The 18354-nt window shown below is 52.9% G+C and overlaps 7 protein-coding genes across 7 annotated transcripts; 4 read left to right on the top strand and 3 right to left on the bottom strand.

Moving 5' to 3' along the window:
* Positions 1–741: 741 nt before the first annotated feature.
* EV422DRAFT_346140 (uncharacterized protein) lies at positions 742–3132 on the top strand. Its single transcript, XM_053066503.1, has 4 exons — positions 742–1339; positions 1451–2368; positions 2433–2660; positions 2739–3132. Exons 1-4 carry the CDS (start codon positions 1096–1098, stop codon positions 3005–3007), a joined length of 1659 nt encoding a protein of 552 aa, XP_052920683.1. The 5' UTR covers positions 742–1095; the 3' UTR covers positions 3008–3132.
* A 1607-nt stretch (positions 3133–4739) lies between these two features.
* On the bottom strand, positions 4740–5746 carry EV422DRAFT_548485 (uncharacterized protein). Its single transcript, XM_053071668.1, has one exon. It carries the CDS (start codon positions 5464–5466, stop codon positions 4936–4938), a length of 531 nt encoding a protein of 176 aa, XP_052920682.1. The 5' UTR covers positions 5467–5746; the 3' UTR covers positions 4740–4935.
* A 50-nt stretch (positions 5747–5796) lies between these two features.
* On the top strand, positions 5797–7959 carry EV422DRAFT_548484 (acyl-CoA dehydrogenase/oxidase). The gene is made up of 8 exons (XM_053071667.1): positions 5797–6013; positions 6094–6177; positions 6261–6482; positions 6573–6797; positions 6874–7146; positions 7230–7431; positions 7517–7597; positions 7691–7959. The coding sequence occupies exons 1-8, from the start codon at positions 5864–5866 to the stop codon at positions 7720–7722; spliced, it is 1269 nt and encodes a 422-aa protein (XP_052920681.1). The 5' UTR covers positions 5797–5863; the 3' UTR covers positions 7723–7959.
* On the bottom strand, positions 7960–12415 carry EV422DRAFT_592362 (armadillo-type protein). The gene is made up of 12 exons (XM_053073550.1): positions 12214–12415; positions 11942–12158; positions 10791–11874; positions 10537–10714; positions 10388–10468; positions 10186–10312; positions 9838–10123; positions 9505–9774; positions 9271–9426; positions 9011–9194; positions 8383–8946; positions 7960–8303 (listed from the first exon to the last, which is right to left on the bottom strand). Exons 2-12 carry the CDS (start codon positions 12094–12096, stop codon positions 8269–8271), a joined length of 3120 nt encoding a protein of 1039 aa, XP_052920680.1. The 5' UTR covers positions 12097–12158; positions 12214–12415; the 3' UTR covers positions 7960–8268.
* Positions 12416–12548: 133 nt separating this feature from the next.
* On the top strand, positions 12549–13016 carry EV422DRAFT_346125 (uncharacterized protein). The gene is made up of 2 exons (XM_053066500.1): positions 12549–12738; positions 12813–13016. The coding sequence occupies exons 1-2, from the start codon at positions 12658–12660 to the stop codon at positions 12969–12971; spliced, it is 240 nt and encodes a 79-aa protein (XP_052920679.1). The 5' UTR covers positions 12549–12657; the 3' UTR covers positions 12972–13016.
* A 2085-nt stretch (positions 13017–15101) lies between these two features.
* Positions 15102–17170, top strand: EV422DRAFT_346127 (uncharacterized protein). Its single transcript, XM_053066501.1, has 6 exons — positions 15102–15232; positions 15307–15725; positions 15795–15852; positions 15922–16320; positions 16381–16657; positions 16725–17170. The coding sequence occupies exons 1-6, from the start codon at positions 15161–15163 to the stop codon at positions 16961–16963; spliced, it is 1464 nt and encodes a 487-aa protein (XP_052920678.1). The 5' UTR covers positions 15102–15160; the 3' UTR covers positions 16964–17170.
* Positions 17171–18330, bottom strand: EV422DRAFT_611038 (endoplasmic reticulum-based factor for assembly of V-ATPase-domain-containing protein; the record flags this gene model as incomplete). The annotated part of the gene is made up of 4 exons (XM_053073868.1): positions 17171–17597; positions 17661–17906; positions 18007–18077; positions 18141–18330. 4 exons carry the CDS (start codon positions 18328–18330, stop codon positions 17478–17480), a joined length of 627 nt encoding a protein of 208 aa, XP_052920677.1. The 3' UTR covers positions 17171–17477.
* Between the last annotated feature and the right edge of the window lie 24 nt (positions 18331–18354).

The following is an 18354-nucleotide window of genomic DNA, read 5'->3' as shown; positions in this document are numbered from 1 at the left end:
TTTTCGCACGGTCTCGCACGAGTCGCACCTATGAGCACCCGAGAATATGACGAGTATATTGCAACACACTTATGTTACGCGAAAGCTGCATAGCGGATCGAAAAGAGCCCACGAAAAACAACGGCCAATATGCAGATTCTCGCTGGCCTGGGTGGCGCAAAAGCTTGCTGTACGTCGCTGTTCGCTCTAAATTCATGGGCACCCATTTTTTTTGTTCCCGCATAACTCTAAATTCTGGACCCTAGCATGACGATTTGAAAAGGAAAATGGACGGCCAGGATCCACTGCATACCTTCTTCGTGTTTAAGGTGTTGTGCTTCCCATGGCTGGGTGGTGTCGTAAGAGATAACCTCAGATAAGTAAGCGGCTTGGGGAAACTCGAATTACGGAACACCGTCGGAAATAAAGCCCGAAATCCGTACTACACGTGCATTGCACAGGGCGCTCTAAGCTGGCGTCCTGTTGTAGAAAGCGTCGGTCAGGCCATCGGGCTCGCGAACAAGTGTGTGACTCGTCGTCATTGATGGTCAACCTCAAACAAAATGGTCGGAAATCTTCAATAAGCGGGAGGCCATAAACGCGAAATTCGACAGCGTGTGTTCTTCCTGTGCCTGTCGAAAGTTTTGCGGCCCAGACCCCTTTTCGGATTTCCCCCTGTCCCAAACCCCCACACGTGACTCACTCTTATATACATCCCTTGGAGACCCCCAGCAGCTGTCAAAACGGGTCTTCTTTTTGCCCCCCTGTTCTGGCGAGCTGTCAATCGAATAGGAAAGCTCAGCCATCAAAAGACCATATATATACTATTACAGCCATCCCCCCACAACCCACAGCTTTCCGCTCAGTTGCTTGGGACGCTCGTGCTCCTCCTGTTTCGGGCCCAAGTCGTGCTTCATCCGCCGCCCTACAACATATCACTACGCCAGCAGCTTCGGTATTCACAACTCCGCTCTCCACACACAATTACCAGACTATCAGGAAGGTTATCACCTGCCTGAAACCGACCACCCCAGCTACATTCACGAAAAGTACGGCCCCCGTCAAGGTCCTGCGTGCCTAAACCTTTACTCTCGGTGAACCCCTCAAACACGCAATATGACCGTCGAAGGTCCCAAACGAACGACCCTGTTCACATTCCCACGGGTCGGAAGGCCTGCCGTCGCAGTCTCCGATTTCGGGGAACTGGAGGCCTTTCGCGCCAGGCTGACTGAAACCGCGTCGGCTTCGAAAAACGCTACTCTCCAGCAAATCAACACAGCGACGGCCAACGCCAACGGCACGACGTCGAGGCTTGTTTCGAGCCCTCTTGAGAACGGCACGATCAATTCGGCTTCTGATGGTACGTTGTCATCTCTTATCGTTGTGAAACCTTCAGGCTTCGGACTAGTATCGTTTGTTTCACATCGGTCTGAGACTCATTCTCCCTCTTTCTTTTTGTCATTCTGCTCAGGTCAATCTCCGATGCTCGCCATACGACCCGGCAGCGAAGTCTACATCGAAGGCTCGGAAAGCGAAAGGGAAGCCTCCTCAACCAGCTCATTCTTCTCCCGCACACGAAGCCACGAACAAGGCCGGAAGCGAGGCCGCCGCAGTCGAGCAGAGCTCGACAGCTACAGCCAGAGTGCGCAACTTCAGAAGGGTCTTCTCTTCAAAGCTGACCTGATCCCCGAAGTCCCATACTCCCTCCCGCAACATGAAGTCGCTCTAGCCGAGCTCGGTGCCATCTTGTCTGACGTCGGACTCCCAGGATGGGGTCAGGATGGGGATTACAGTGATCTTCCTTTTCGGAAGGGATCATCGCAGCCCCTGCCAGACTCCATCCAGCGGTCGGGCTTCGAGTACACACTTTTCACGAAAGATATCCTCAGGGACGAGAACCACGATTATCTGTCCGACCTGCCTTTCCTCGAGCGCGACGAGTCCATCACGTCGCTATCCGACATCGACGACAATTATCAAAAACTTCAAGACAAGGAAGCGAAGAACGCGAAAGACGCAGCCAGTGCGACCGATAGCGGTAAAGAAACTCACAAGACTGAAACCATCACCGCCCAAAGCGATTCAAGCGACCCCCTGAAAGATGATACCATCAGCCCCAGCACCGCACCCGCAGTGCCAAGCTCCGTCGACGACATGGAGGTCTCAACTTTGGATCCTATGGATCTTAAAAGCGTTTCATCTATGGAGGGCATCTTGAAGCAGCTGTCTCAAGCATCGCACGTTGCTATCGATTTCGATTATTCTTCGTCTGACGAGTCTGATGAGTCTGACGATTCTGGAGATGATGTGGTTTATGTATCCGTCTCCGGCAGCACTATCAATGCGCCGGCACATGAAGGCCAACAGACTGATACTCAATCGACCGCTGGTAGGTCATCTCAATCCCTCTGACATTCGTGATGCAGCTCATGCTGACTTCTACCCTTTCGCAGCTTCGGAAACTCCAAGCATGTACGCCGCTACCGAAGATCTGGAAGAAATGGATCCGTTCGAAGCGATCGACGAAGCTCTCATGGAAGGCATTCCATTGGGCGAATTGGAAGACGAGCCTGCTGATGGAAGTGAAGAGCCTGAGCTGGATGTCCCAACGAAACCGGCTGAGAACTCGGAAGATGAGGAGAGCGTGGATATGGAGACGGACGAAGATGCTGGGTTTGATGGTAAGCGTGAGACCTCCCTTCTGACCGTTCCAATGGTCCTTTCGCTGAAGCACATCGTTTCCTTCGTCTAACACCTAGACGCGGACCTCCTGCCAAAACCATTCAAGACCAACGCAGCAGCTTCCATGCCACCAACCCACCAACCCGAAAAAGGTATCTCCCCAAACGAGATGCCTCCCGGCTCACCAGTAACCAATGGCTTGACCACCAAGGACACAGCAAGCGTCTCTTCAGCAAGACCTTCATTCTTGAAGTCTGGAACCCTTGGAAACGCATCACGGGACATCAAGGTCAACGGCCACTCCACAATGACGACATCGAAGTTCGAATGGAGTTGGAGATTATGAAATACCTCCCAATCATGCTCGAGAACCTTACGGTGGACTTCTCACCGGACGAACGACCACATCACCTCGAGGGAGGGCGGTGCTTACACCTTCTGGGGAACATGCGGCTAATTTTGGAGTGTCTTCGCGAAGGCCGACACCATCATCGCACCAAACATGTGGGTAAGTGGGACGAAGACGAAGACGAAGATGACGATGATGACGAAAACAAGAAAGAGACCAAACAAAGCGGCGGGATACAAGAAAACGGATGCCAAGCATCGCAACCGCAACAAGCCCACTTTACATTCGAGAGGAGTTTTACCACGCCACCATCGCTGCTCGAACACAGTGGATGGACAGAGCTGAGCGAGGTCGCCACCTTTTTGGGAAGCGGAGGCCGACGACTTTCTTGCGAGTGTCCTCTGTTGGAAAGAGCGTGTGGTTGCAAAGGACATGGGGTAAAGTAGTTACTTCTATCTTCTTTTGATAGTGCTTTTGGCGATGGGATCCTTATCTAGAGCATTTCTTTCGTCGTCTTCATTCCAGGTAGCAGCAGCCATCGTCATCCCCACCACCACATCCAAGCCATCGACAACATCCTTTCAAAACGCGTCAACCCTCCTGACCACCAACAAGGACATACCCGTCGGTACACCACCGTCAAGCGTCAGCCCACCTGCGGTTGGATCATTAAAAACCACCACCCAACGGATTCTGCATGACCACGTCCTCCTCCCAGGATCAGAAACGGCCGCCGACCTGTGGCTGACACCCATCCGCGGCGTGCCCGCCATTGAGAAGCTGATGGAGACTGTTTGGACGCGTGAAGTGCGCGGGAGGGAGATGAGAGGAGAAATTCGTCGCCTGACGAAAGTGGTGGATGGCGGCTCCGAGTATGGAGACGGCGGCAACAACAATAAATACAATAACAGTAACAACAACAACAATAACAACAACAACAATCACAACAACAACAACAACAACAACAACAACAACAACAACAACAACAACAACAACAACAACAACAACAACAACAACAATAACGGCAGCGGCCGCACCGACGGCCACGATGAGAATGACGACTACGACAAAAACAACGACAAGCAAGGCAAGAGCAGCACCAACACCGGCGGCAACACGATCGCCGGCACCATCACCACCACCACTATCAGCAACAGGTGCTGGAACAACAGCAACAACAACAACAACAACAACAGCAGCAACCAAACCAACGGACCCCTCCCTATCAAGCCCACTACCAACGGCATCACCCGCCCCCAAGCAAGCACCGGTAGCGACGCCCCACCACCCGCATTCCTACTCGTAGTCATACTGGAGAATCGGTGAACGAAAATATGGGTGAGGTTGGGGATGATTGAATCCTCTGTGAGGGGCGGCGAAAGTGGGTCGCCATCAAGAAAGCCGTCGTGAGTCCTTTCGGGTGCGTTTGGGGAGATCTCTTGCGACCAACGTGGGTTGTCTGATTCCTCCGGGATACGTAGGCAGCGAGCGGGGGATGCGGGAGGCGGGGCATTTCTTCAACCCCTTGTACATTTCTGAATTTGGAAATTGAATGATTTTGCAAAGTTCTTCTCCCCGAGCCATGGTCTTTCGTAAATTCCTAGCAGAATTTGAGATCTCCCTCACCTCTCGGTGCTTTCAGTGGGAGAACTGCGTAACAGTGGGAGTACTACCACTTTCCGAACTGCGTAAGAGAAATCCCAACTTTTGACCATCTACGAGATTGCTTCCGGTCTGCGAAAATGTTCCTGAAAATACAGGTGGGATTATATTCCCTCGGTTATTCCCTTCTGATATCTCCTAGTGCTATGATTACCTAGGCTGAAGTGTCTACGATATCTCCCAGCTATCACAATTCACCCACTACCATTATGAGTGCCGCAAACTGACTAGATACCCGACGAACGCTATCTATCTATCTCTTCCTAAATCTTCTCATTACCACCCTCCTCACCTGCATCACCCTCCTCCTCCTCCTCCTCCACAATCGTATCAGCAGCAGCCAGCCTGATCTCCTCCTCCCTCTCTCTCGCTCTTCTCTTCTCCTCCTCCACTCTCTTCTCCTCCTCCACCCTCGCGACCTCCCTCTCCCGCTTCTCCACCTCCTCCCTCTGAACCCTCTCCTCCTCCAACTCCTTATCCCTAACCTCCTTTGCCCTAACCCTCAACTCCTCCTCCAACAACTCCCTCTGTTTCCGTTCAGCAGCCTGCGCGGTATTCACTTCATTCGCTATGGCATCTAGTTCGGCGCGGCGGGCGTGGTCGGCTGCGATGGTGTGGCTGGAGGCGTCGATGTGGAGGAGGTAGTCCGCGAGGAAGGAGATGGGGTCGGGCGTGGTGCTGGGCGTTGTGAGCGGGTAGGTGAAGGGGGACGTGGACTGGATGTGGGTGAGCAGGTGGGTGAGGGCGGTTGTGAGGTGGGGGGAGATGGTGCGGCGGAGGTAATCGGCTTCCATTTTTTTTTTGTGGTGTGAGGGGTTTGGAGTGGGTTTTGCGTTCGAGGGGGTGTGCGGAAGTCCTTTGTGTAGCGCCGGTTGGTTCGATCTCTGGTCAAGTGGCTTTGAAGAGGGTCAAACAACTGTCTGATAGTTGTGCGATGCCGTTTTGTGAGGATGGTGGGGATGTTTGGTAGCAAGAAAGAACGAAATGCAATCCAGAGGTCAGGAACTGACAGGCGGATTGCGGGAGTGTTAATTGCTGCTTACGAGAGGCGCGGTGCTGTCAATCGACCACGGGAAGGGTCACACGCTCTCGCTTCCCGATCGGCTTGTTTTCGCACGGCGGATATTTGGGCTATTTTGACATTCCAACAACCTGCATCGTCCGCGGCCACCACTCTATCACTCCTCCAAGATGGCATTACTATCCCTTACACGCGCTGCCGCCCGCAGGGCTCCCGCCTTCAGCCGTCTGGCCACCCGGATGGCGGCGCCACAGAGCCGGTGTCTGTCCTATGATTCCTACAACGTGCCAGTTGCTGGACTGTCCGAGGATCTTGAGGAGGTTCGTTTGTGAAAGAGAGAGCGAGTATATGATAGATGGAGGAGCGAGAAGGCTGACGATCTATCTATGTTATGATGTAGCTTCGTCAAAGTGTGCATGCGTTCGCGCAGAAGGAGCTGGCGCCTCGTGCCCACGAGATCGACAAGACCAACGCTTTCCCCATGGTAAATGTTTCGCTGCACGCACGCAACTGGACCACGCGGCAGAAGGCGTTCGGAATATCTAAAAAGAACTTCTCGAATAACAGGACATGTGGAAAAAGTTCGGCGACATGGGTCTGCTGGGTATCACCGCACCCGAGAAGTACGGCGGTCAAGCGATGGGCTATCTGGCGCACACGGTCGTGATGGAGGAGATCAGTCGCGCGTCGGGGTCTGTGGCGCTTAGCTACGGTGCGCACTCGAACCTGTGCGTGAACCAGATCGTGCGGAATGGTAACGAGGCGCAGAAGGAGAAGTATCTGCCCAAGGTATGAAGGGAGCGTGGGCGGAATGGATGTGCGACGAGGAAGAGACCGACGTTATCGATCGTTATTGACTGGGCATTGAACGATCTTTAGCTTATCAGCGGAGAACACGTCGGTGCTCTGGCGATGAGTGAAGCTGGATCCGGGTCGGATGTCGTGTCCATGAAGATCCGAGCGGACAAGAAGGGTGACCGGTACATCCTCAACGGGACCAAGTTCTGGATCACGAACGGACCGGACGCCAACACGCTGGTGGTTTACGCCAAGACAGATATCAACGCGGGTCCTAAGGGTATCACTGCGTTCATTGTGGAGAAGGTCCGTGACTAACGAGACTTTGCTGCGTTATTCGCTATCTTCTTTGTGAATCACTAACCTCACATCTCAAATCCAGGGCTTCAAAGGCTTCTCCCAGTCCCCCAAACTCGACAAACTTGGCATGCGCGGCTCCAACACCTGCGAGCTCGTCTTCGAAGACTGCGAAGTTCCCGCCGAGAACGTGCTCGGCGAGGTCGGCAAAGGCGTCTACGTGCTGATGAGCGGGCTCGACCTGGAGCGATTGGTCTTGTCCGGTGGGCCGTTGGGGCTGATGCAGGCTGCGTTGGACGTGACGGTGCCGTATGTGCATGATAGGAAGCAGTTTGGGCAACAGATTGGGCAGTTCCAGGTTCGTTGCTACTTGCGACGCCGCGACGCTCTCCACATGTCCGGGGAATCTCATGGCTATGGGCTAATCGTGTGTGTTCGCAGTTAATACAAGCCAAGCTAGCCGACATGTACACCAAACTCAGCGCCTCGCGAGCCTACGTCTACGCCGTCGGCCGCGCCTGCGACGCCGGGCAGATCAGCAACAAAGACTGTGCGGGAGCCATCCTGTACTCTGCCGAGCGCGCGACCGAGTGCGCGCTGGATGCTATTCAGTGTTTGGGTGGGAACGGGTTTATCAATGATTGTGAGTTGCGACTGGATTAGGGGGTGCGTGGGAAATGGTGTTGTGGTTGTAGTGCTGACCACTCCCGGCTTGTATGTTCCTGTAGACCCAGCCGGCCGCTTCCTCCGTGACGCAAAGCTCTACGAGATTGGCGCTGGGACTAGCGAGATCCGACGAATGCTTATCGGTAAGAGGGTCCTGTTCCTATTTTGAATACGAACCACTCACCCTGAGGTTTTCCGTATCGCCCGTGCCCTGATATCGAACCTACCTTTCTCAGGTCGCGAATTCAACAAGGACTTCCGTCAGTAAACTAGCCATCCACAGGACATAGCATTTAGCAAACAGAGCGTAGCATCCGCAACCACAAGCGACGTAGACAACAGAGCAATAGAATGCGGCATATGCGGCGGACTATGCTTCTTACCCCATGCATTTCTGTTCAACATCTGACCCTCAAAACCGAACTCCACATCACGTTACGAATGCCATACGCCCAAATATATTCTCCCACACAAAAAATATCTAAATAAGAAATATATGCAAATGGGTTGGGGAGCCCCCCTTCTGGAATCACGGAAGCGAGAGACGGACCAAAGTGGCAGCAGCGGCGGGGTTAGGGGATGGGGTTGAGTGGCACGTTGGTAGGGGAATAGGCGATCTAAGAGGAGGGTTTTGGGGTGGTTGGTCCCACAAACTGAGGTAGGGTTCATGTTTTGGAGAAGCGACTGGAAGCTTGCGGCGAATGCGCGGAGACTGATGGATGTCATGAGTTGCGAGCAGGCATGTTGATGCAGAGGGTGCGGGAGGAGAGCAAAGAGAGTTTTGAATGCGTGTGGTTGCGTCTGGTTAGGGAAGTCATCGCCGTTGTTTCTTGTAGAGTTTGATGAATTCTGAATGAACGGTGCACGAGAAAGACGTTAGACTGTTTGGGCCGAGACACAATCTCTTCAAAGAAGACGATGTCCCTACCAGTAAGTATCGGCTTCAACCCCCGACTATCCTTCACCTGCAACTCCCTCAAAAACGCCTCCGACGCCGCCGGGTCAAACCCAAGCGTCGGCAGGTACCGCGCCCTCAAGAAGTCCACGTATTTCGCACCCTGCGCCATAAACAGCGCGCAATGCAGCGCCGAGATCTCCGACATCACCAGCCAATTCTGTCCATCGTTCGGGTCGAACTGCGGGTTCAATGGGACTTCAAACAGGATCGGGACGATGTTCTCGTACATGAACTGTTCGAAGCCGGGGAGGGATTGCGGTTGTTGTTGGTGAAGGGACGGGTCTGAGTCGGCGGTGCCGAGGGTTGAAGGGTTGGATTGTTGGCGGGGTAAAGCGGGGGAGGTGGTTTTCGACTTGTCGGGTTTGAGCGCTTTGCCTGTTTTCGTGATTTTGATGGTGTTGCCTTCTGCTGTGCCCCAGGAGATGACGCATTTGACGAGGACGGAGCAGGCGAGCTTTTGGGAGGCCGAGTCGGCGGGCTCTTTGAAGAAGTGGAGGACGGATTGCAGGACCATGTTCAGTTGTGGCATGTTTCCTGCAAAGAAAAAGGATATGAGCGATCGTGGCCATTTATCATGTTCAGCTTCATCCCGACTCACGTTCTGTCAGCAAGATCCCCTCCATGTCGGAATTGAAAACTTGCGCCAAAAAGTTCAGATATGCCTTACGGAGCTCCAGCCGTGAGAAAGCATCGTCGGTGCCCTCAACAGGTTGATTGAGGCTTGCGAAGATACTCGTCAGCAATGGCCCGACCAGTTCGTTCAACAGCGGGAACACACCGGGCTATGTTTTAAATGATAGTTGATGAGTACAGGTGTCCAATGTTGAATGCCTTTCAATGGTATTGCAAACCCATTACCTTGAATTTATGTGTGATGAGCCCAAGGAACGGTAAGAAGTCCAGGAGCTCCTTCGGAGTGCTGTTGTTCCATAGACCGGCGGTGATTAACGGCCCGACGTGGTTCATGATGTTTGTTCCCATACTGTGCACCATCCGCTGGAATGCAAATCGAGCCTTGAAAACCGAAACCGGGATGAGCCTCTCACGTATCAGGAACAGCACACCCTCCACGCCATATACCAGTGAACCTACAGCATCACGAATCAATTCGCTATTATGCAACCGTTCCAGCACAGCAGCAATCACGTCCAGGGCCTGCTGGAAGACCAAAGCCCATGGTGGAACCGTCCGCGTGGCTTTGCCAGATACGACATCAGGGAAGCCTTTGCTCGTACTCCCGATTGCGCAGATGATGTGGTTGAGCTGAAGAGTGAACACGACGTTGTCTGGTGGCGAGTCGCGGAGGTAAAGCTCGTTCTTCATGATTTCCTCCATTTGCATCATTAACGGTGTGAGAACGGCCTGTGCGGAGGTAATGTTTTAGCGATAGCTTTTCATCCACGTATAAACATCGGCTTGGCTTACCGTAAGTAGATCTGCCTGCTTTTCCGGACTGATGGCGTCCAGCGATATCATCATTCCTGCCGCTTCGAAAACATAAAGCTGGCTGTCAAATGTCACGCTCGTGGCCTCGTCCTCGCCATCCGCTGGCGGCACTCGTGGTGCTGGCAACTGCACCACGAGCAGATCCTGGATACTGTTCAGGACAGTTTCTACAAACGGGGCGAGTTTGGCCTTCGTCGCCCGCACGAACTGTGAGAAGAGGTAATACACTCGACTGCGAATCGCAATCTTGTCGTGATGTAGGCCCCTTATGAGAATCAGCGTCAGCACAATCGCAATCCGTCCGAGGACACGCGGGAAACGGCCTACCTCTGGTCCACGAAAGCTTCAAGGGCGTTGGGTAAATATTGGGGGAAGTGGTCGAAGAACTGGGGGTACCGCGCAAGATTCTCGCAGAAGAGGGATGAGATCGACAGGTGGGGGTATAAGGATATGCCTGGGTAAGGACAAGGAGTCGTTCCGTTATCACCTGGGCACTCCCTACATTTCGTGATCCCACCATCCGACTTACCACTCGTGATCATCTTCGTCAGCATCTCCGCCAATGGCGCAGGTTGTGGCGAAGGTCCTTCACTCAGAAATTGTCCAGTGCCTGTAAAGTAACGATTCGTGAGCCAATCCTGCCCACGCGGTTACCCATTTCTGAGTTTGTGTACGCACCTTGTGTAGATTCACCAACTATATACACCAGATGGAGGGCGAGTTCGGCCTCCGACCAACTCATGCCACCCGAGTTCTCTGCATACCGGTCGAATATTCCGACCACGGCTGAGGTAACGTTCGAAATGAAGAGAGATTTGTCGATCGCTCCGATGGCGTCGAAATGCGGTTTTAAGTTCTGAATGACAGACGGGATGTCAGTGACAGAGAAGTATTTGGTGCTCACTATCCACAATGTCCGACTCCATGCCCACCTCCCGCAGCTTGATGAACTCGGCATCGATGCTGCCAGCATCCCCACCAAACTGATGATCCTCTTCCTCGTCATACTTCATCTTCAGAATGATCGTGCGTAGGAGTGCAAGCAGATTGTCCGATATTCCGCCGGTTTGTTGATCCCGCCCAAGCTTCTTCAGAACGTTCAGATATGACCCGAGGAAGTGCAATAGCCCTTGCGTGACCTCATCGTATTCGAACGCTAGGTATTGAACAAGGTACGGGAACACCTGCTGCAGCAACGAGAACGCTGCTTCCTGTGCTTCTGGCACCGAGCCCGTTTCCTCCCAGCATCGACATAGTTCCAGTCCCAGTACATTGACGAGGCGTGCTGCGACTTCCACAAAGTCCGAGTCGGAGGTGTCAAACCCGCCCAACACTGATGCCACGTTCAGCCCTTGGATCAAGTTGAGTTTGTCCAGGGGCGCCATGCCCTTCGCTATGATTTCGGTCAAGCATTCGCAAGCGGATTGACGCAGGTTTTCTTCCCCAATGAACTGGTAGAGTGCGGACATGAAGCTGGCATTGGCCACCAGATTGATATCAATCCATGAAACGTAACGCCCAAACAGCTGGAGACAAGCATTTGCGACGTCTGGGTTGTTTTGATAACTGCTCATGAGGATATCTCCCCAGGCTGCCACAAGCTTGGCAACCGCTCCTTCTCGCATCACGTCTTTCAGCAAGGTATTGCGGGCGACCCGACTTGCATGCCGAGCGATCAATTGATTCGCAATCTCATCATCAATCGCCAGTGACACCCGTAAGAAAACGTCAATGATAATGGATCCACGTGGCCCGCCTTTGGATGCGTCCACCAGCGACAGAAGATCATCAAAGAACGTCGGCCACTCCTCTGGATATTCGTTTGCAAAGAGCAGGACAAGAACTTGGACAAATTTGTTCCGAATGAATGCAGGTTCGTTTCGGTCCATCCCCTCCTTCAAATGGCCCCATAGCTGCTGCCGTAACGTCGCTCTTTGTGTTGAGGAAAGGTTGCCGAATCTGTTCTGGAGAAGGTCCTCCAAAATCTGGAGAGAGAAGAACCTGGTGTGGTCCGAACTAGCAAAAGCACACAAGGTTACGAAACTTCGGTCAAATTTATCTGAAAACGGTGTTGGGCCCTTACCTGCGAGGTGCCTTGACAAAGAGTTTGAGGCAGACCTGCCATCCATCCGATGAGGCTCTCAGCTGCTCGCAAAACGCAGTTGCCTGGGCTCTGAGGTTTGGGTCTGCAGAGGGATCCAGGGCGATTGCGACCGCCTGCTCCACATTTGCCTCCATTCCCGGCGAACTCGTCCACACTAATGCAATATGTGGGGTTTTCTAAAGTCGGTAAATACGTGCTGAGACAACGTTAGCTATCTGGCATTGGCAGGTAACATATGACGAGCTTCTTACATAGCACTCGGGGCGATGTTTGTGGCTCCCAGTGAGGGGTTGAGTTCAAGTGAAAGAGATGCTCAAATTTCAATAGAGCTGAGCTGAGCAAAGGAGGCTGCGCTGTGAGGGCGTTCGTTGTCAGTTGAATGCGCTCGAATATTCCCACCCTCAGCGCTAAGATCACCAGCAATTTTGAGGTTGTTTTCTGCGAACTTTTGGGAGCAGAAGCGGGAGAGCAGTGGAGACGCACATTTCCCGTTTCTCGGACACATGAGTCACCGCGCCGTGTTCTCAAGTGAGCCTCGGCTTACGGGACAACGCGTCCTTGGCCGCGTAACGCTCGCTCGCAGAAGGACAGACGAGGCTTGCATCTCGCTAATGTGTTAAGCAATAACTCCGAAACCCTCATGATTTCGCAGATTCCATCAGATAGCCTCTGTATATTAAAGATATTATCCCAAAATGCTGAGTATCGATGATAACTTTTCGGCGCATTCGCTGCCGCCCTTTGCGAATGCCCAAAATAAAGCTCTGAGTACAGAGGTATGACCTCCATGTCGGGCTTCATAACGTCGAAAGTGCCCCGCCAGTTGACCGATGCATCAATTTTTGGATAGATACAAGTCCTAGAAAACAAGATTAGCTCGCTGCTGGCAACATTCGAGGACAATGTGGCTAGAACTGGGACTATGTCCGCTCACATAAAAAATGTGCAGCAGGAACTTACGCATACGCAGGTGCCCTTTTTGTCGGAAGAGTGGCGACACTTATGCTGAATATCAGTGAGGCCTAACACAACTATGATCACCAGGCATTAGCGGACGCGAAAGGGCGGCAGATCGATACCGAGGACCACTTCAAACAACTAGCGGAGAGGGAGGCTGGACGACTTGCAGTGGAGATACGGCGGATCGATAAAGAGATCGCGCAGGCTACTGATAATGTATGGCTAAGCCTGCTCTTGGACAATGAAGCGATGTATCGGAGCTTACCATGGTCATCCCGGGTTATAGCTGAAGACCATTCAAAACAACATCTACAGAGGAAACGAACGGATAGACCTCATCAGGGGAGACTTGAATCTCGAAAAGCAGGATCTGGACGAATGGCTTCGGGTCCAGACAGAGAAGGAGGAGGACAACATCGCATTGCTCAAGTATACGAAAGAGGATGAGGCAAAGATTAAAGAGCTTAGTCTGGGAATCGAGAAGCTGATGCAGGAGGTCAACCGGAAGAAGGCTACATTGAGCGCTGAGGTACCGTCCCTCTTCCGGAAGAACCGTGAAATTGGGTTGACTAGATGAGATTGGGTCGACTTAAAGGGCATGGCGTCCTGTTTGTTGTAGGTGACAGAAACCCAGGTCGCACAGATCGAGCTCGAAAAGGCCACCATAGCGTTCAAGCAGCTGCATCAAGAACGACAGGACTTGATTCAGCAATGGGAGAGTGCAATAGAAGGGATGAGAAAGAAGGATCAGGACATCGTCTCCGTGCAAGCTGCCTACGACCAGACAAAGGTGTGATTGCACATCAAATCTATGACGATGTTGGCGGGAGGTCTAACGTGACAGGCCGGGTGCTCAGGAAGAGATCAAAGAGATGCAAAAGGTCTTGGACGACAAGCAGCGGTTCTTGGACCAGCAGAATGACAGCAATGCCGAGACCGAGAAGAAGATTGGCTTGACGGAAAGGACCGTCAGCAAGTTCAGGTTTGAACGATGTGCATGACTCGATGTGTGGTTGTAGTACCCGGGCTGAAGTTGAAACTTACGAAGGTTCGAGCTGAATGAGACCAATGCGAGTCTGATACAGTTCCAAGACGAGATGGAGGTCTTGAGGAACACGTTGAACAAAAGTAAGCTCGTCCTTGTCTGTTTGGTTATGGAGTAAAGGAACTGAGGCTTTTTTGTCGAACCACAGCTGCAACTGACCTGGCAAACAGGCGAGGTGAAGTGGGAAACTTGAAGGACGAGCTGCAGGATAAACAAGACAAGCTCGAACGCGAGCATCAGCATGGCGAGGACATGAAGGCCAAGCTGGCGATGATAACGGATAAGACCATGACGATGGAGCAAAAAGCTCAAGAGGTGCGCTATGAAATCCATCATTCAAGGTGGCAGAGACGGCATGCTGACACCCTCACATCATAAAGCTCCAAGAAATCTTGAAGAAAGAAGAGACAAAAAGCAAAGAACTCGACAAGGAACTCAAAGTCCTGCGGGAATCTCGTACGTACGTCGTCTTGATGTCATATGTCGCACACATATCGCTCACGGGCTTGATTTAGAGTTCAAACGCAATCAGGAGGTGTTCCGGCTGAAGCAGGATGAGAAGAACATGGGCGCGGAGATCGCCGGGGCGGAGGCGGCGCTAAGAAACTTGAAGAGCAAAGTACACAGGTACTTGCTCTCGCCAGCGGCGGTCCGCAAAGGAAGAGCGCAAACTAATGCCTGTTCTCCTTTCATGTCGCTAGTCTCGACCAAGAAGCCCTGAAACAACAAGCAATGCTCTATTCGCAAGAGTTCCAGATTCAACAGCTCGAGCGCAAACTCCGCCGCGCCCAGGGAGAACGAACCGACGAAGAGAAGGAGATGCTGATGAAACGGATTGAGGAACTGAATCAGCAGCTTGAGGCAACCACACTGAAATGGAATCTGCTGAATGCTCAGTTGAAGAAGTCGCAGAGTGATATTGTGTATGTGGTGTCTGAGAGCGCCCGACGTTCGGGGAGAAGATGGATTGACTTTTGCGATGCAGGAATCTACAGCGCAAACTGGAAACGCTCGAGAAGGAGAAAGGGAGCGTCAAGAACAGTATTGATGAGCTTACGCTCCATAATGACAGCGCTGTACGGTACATTCACTGCTCTCCGTTGAAGATTTGGCATCTCACTCATATGATACCTGTGGGCTTTTTGATGTAGTCGAAGCAACTGGCGCAGAAGATCCGCGAAAAGGAGGATCTGATGGTAGAAGAGAATGTGCTCAGGCTCGAGTTGCGGAAGTTGCGTGGGTTCCTCAACTCGCGAGCCGATGAGGTATACAGCACCCATTGCCGATATCTGACTTTCACTGGTCCAGCCCAGATCATGAACCTCGCCCACATTGCCAGGTATTCAGCCTCGAAAACCGCCAAGTAAACCTCCAACTAGCCCTCGAAGAGCGCACCAAAGAAATTGAGATCCACAAAGACATGCTCCGCCTCCACCTCAAAACCGCCGAAGAGGAGCGGTACAGCGCCGCAGCCGAGCTCCGCGACCGGGTCTCCAAAGTCGAAAAGCTCAAACGGCGCTACGAGATCGTCATGTCCCATTTCGCTGGTGACGGCGACGAGGGCGGCGGTGCTGGGGCGAATGGCGAGGAACCGCATTCCCAGGCGTATTATGTGATCAGGGCGGCTCAGCAGAGGGAGGAGTTGCAGAGGGAGGGGGATAAGTTGGATGCGCAGATTCGGAAGGCGGAGAAGGAGATTAAGGCTTTGGAGAATACGCTGAAGATGATGAATGATCGGAATGATGAGTATCGACAGAAGTAAGTGGAGCCGTTCATCTGAACTTTGGGGATAATGGTTGGCGTGGCGGCTGATGCAACGTCCTATAGTCTGTATAAAGCCGAACTCAGCAGCAAGGACGTACAGCATAGAGAGATGCTAGAACAGGTATTTCCATCGGGATACCTCGGAGCGATCTGCGATCTAAGCATCTTGCTAACGTGCTTCCCGTTCCAGCAATACCGCCACGCCATGGAACGCTACCGCTCTAAACGCAGCGAAATCCAAGACCTCCAACAAGACCTGCAAGCCCTCGAGCGCGATCTCCTCGCGCGCACCAACATCGAATCCCAAGAGCACCAAAACGTGCAATCCCTCGAAAACAAACTCGCAGCACTAACAAAGGACATCACCGACCAGGAAGCGAAACGCGACCGCGCGCGGAAGAGCGTGCAGCGGAGCGCGAAGGAGTTCAGGAAGATGCTGGGTGTGGCGCCGACGACCGTGACGGATGAGGAGCTGGATTTTAGGATACGGGAGTTGAAGGAGACGGGGAATTTGGCGTTGGAGGCGTTGGCGAAGGTGGGAGAGAGGGATCCGGCGTTGGAGCAGAGGCTTACGCAATTGCTGCAGGCGGTATGTATGGACAACCTATGCCTGAAGCATTTGAGAGATTCTTGCTAACAGCCTGTACAGAACGGCATCCAACCGGCCTCTCGCATCGTCTCCCGCGTACCCTCCCGGGCCGAATCTCGCGCATCCGTTTACTCTGACGCCGGAAGTGAGCATTCAAGCACATCGGCGTCTGGGCGTCGAACAGGGAGCAGCTTTGCACTCGACAGATCTCGCCAACAACACCAGTCCCCGCGCTCGAGCATGACAATACGATCCCCACCGCCGGGCGCTGTCGCGACACCGTCAGGCGGAGCCATCTCGCCGAGCGGACGGGTGCTGTCAACCACCAATATCAATGGTACCTCACTTTCTTCTGCCGTTTTCTACGAGATTTTCGATATAACAGCTCTTTTTCGTTTTTATAGCAGCAGTAGTTCTTCCCACAGTAGACATCGGAAGCGGCGCTGTAAGCGGCGCAGGATCAGGGCGATCAACAGGAACCGCCACGCCGACTCGACAGGGCACGTCTTCCTCCACTCGGGCGCCCATAACCGGCGCTGGTCGAGTGCGCCATCCGGCGCGTCCAGGGTCTGCTAGCAGCGTCGGCTCAAATGGAAGTGCATCAAGGCGGTCGAGCGTGGCGAGTGGGTCCGCAGGGAGATGAGACGCCACACAGGAGTACATAAACATGCACAACGTACATAGCCATGGGACATAGGTGTTGGATTTCATGAGATTTTTCGGTATGACTATGCATATGTACATCCCCTATGTTGCCACGGCCTTCTCTACATCTTCCACGACAAAGATGGCTTGCGGGAAACAGCTGTCATTAATTGAGTAACTGGGGTGCAATACAAAGTGGTCTCTCCAAAAATACTGCGGTGCACCAGACTGAAGAGCGACGGAAGGCGCAGGAAACTCGCTGCTTTCCCTTAGAGCACGTTGCCGGTCCTATGGTGACTTCAGGAGTGCAATCGTCTCTCCCTTTGATGGCCTCTCTTCTGGTGGTGCGTATCGAGCGGAGGAAACAGTCTGGCCTACGGCCGCTAGACTTTGATCACATTCCGCAAGCGACATGAGGTGCAATTTTACACCCTTTGCTCGACGGTTACGAATGGCCGATGGAGAGCCGGTGTCGAAGAACGTGCGCAATAGGTTGATACCCCTCAAACACTCTACGGCGCTTTCTCTTTCCCCGCTTCCGCGTTCTTGTCCTCCTGGATCAGATCCCTAGTGAAAAACCACCCCTCCGCGATCGCTACAATCATCGCAGCCGCCAGGCTCACCAACGTTTTCTGCAAAGATGCATGTTCAATCGCGTTTCAAAATAGCAAACGCGAGACCATATCCCAACTTACGTATCCAATTTCTCTTGTTACAGTCCCACTGATCCAAAACGTGGCCAGAAAGACCGCCGCGATCGAGAACAGGACGTTGAAAACAGCAGACATTTGGCTGAAGGCGCCGCGAAGCTCTGCTCCTATTCTTAAAGGGCCATTCTGTTCCTCACGGAAGTCCAATCGGACGTTTTTGGTCATCTCCGCGTATTCGGCATTCTCGAGTTGGATGCGGATGCGGTCCAGCGTTGCAAGTAACTGTGGGCTCTGATGGATGCGAATCATGAGAACATCATAAAGGGAGTCGAAGGGGCGTGCTTAGTTCACTGTTCTGCCCGTCGCGAAGTCACCTGAAAGGCTCGCCTACCTTCACACGTTCTGGCGGCCCTTGCAGAGCAATCTTACTGCCTTCCATCAGCCTATGTAACTGATACTTTCCTGTAAGAACGGCTCGTCAAGACGTGCGTCAAAGGTATCTTTTGCCAGGTTTCGCCTGCATACCATCCTTCTCCGTTTTCAGAAGGTCCTGGGATATTTGCTGGAGGAGTCCATGCGGAATGGTGGTTGGGCGGTTCTCCTGATCCTGGGAGGAGCTGTATGTTCGCAACTTATCCGCAACGCCTTTTGATATGCCGTCGTCGTGTTGCAGGAGGTGATCTACGGCCGCAATAATGCGACTTGTCAATAACATTTGAACCATCTCGTCGCTATCACC

Source organism: Fimicolochytrium jonesii, assembly GCF_025526975.1.
Source record: "Fimicolochytrium jonesii strain JEL569 chromosome Unknown EV422scaffold_47, whole genome shotgun sequence".
Taxonomy (NCBI): Eukaryota; Fungi; Chytridiomycota; class Chytridiomycetes; order Spizellomycetales; family Powellomycetaceae; genus Fimicolochytrium; species Fimicolochytrium jonesii.
The sequence above is the reverse complement of the archived record's forward strand: the minus strand, read 5'-3'. Positions and strand labels throughout refer to the sequence as shown.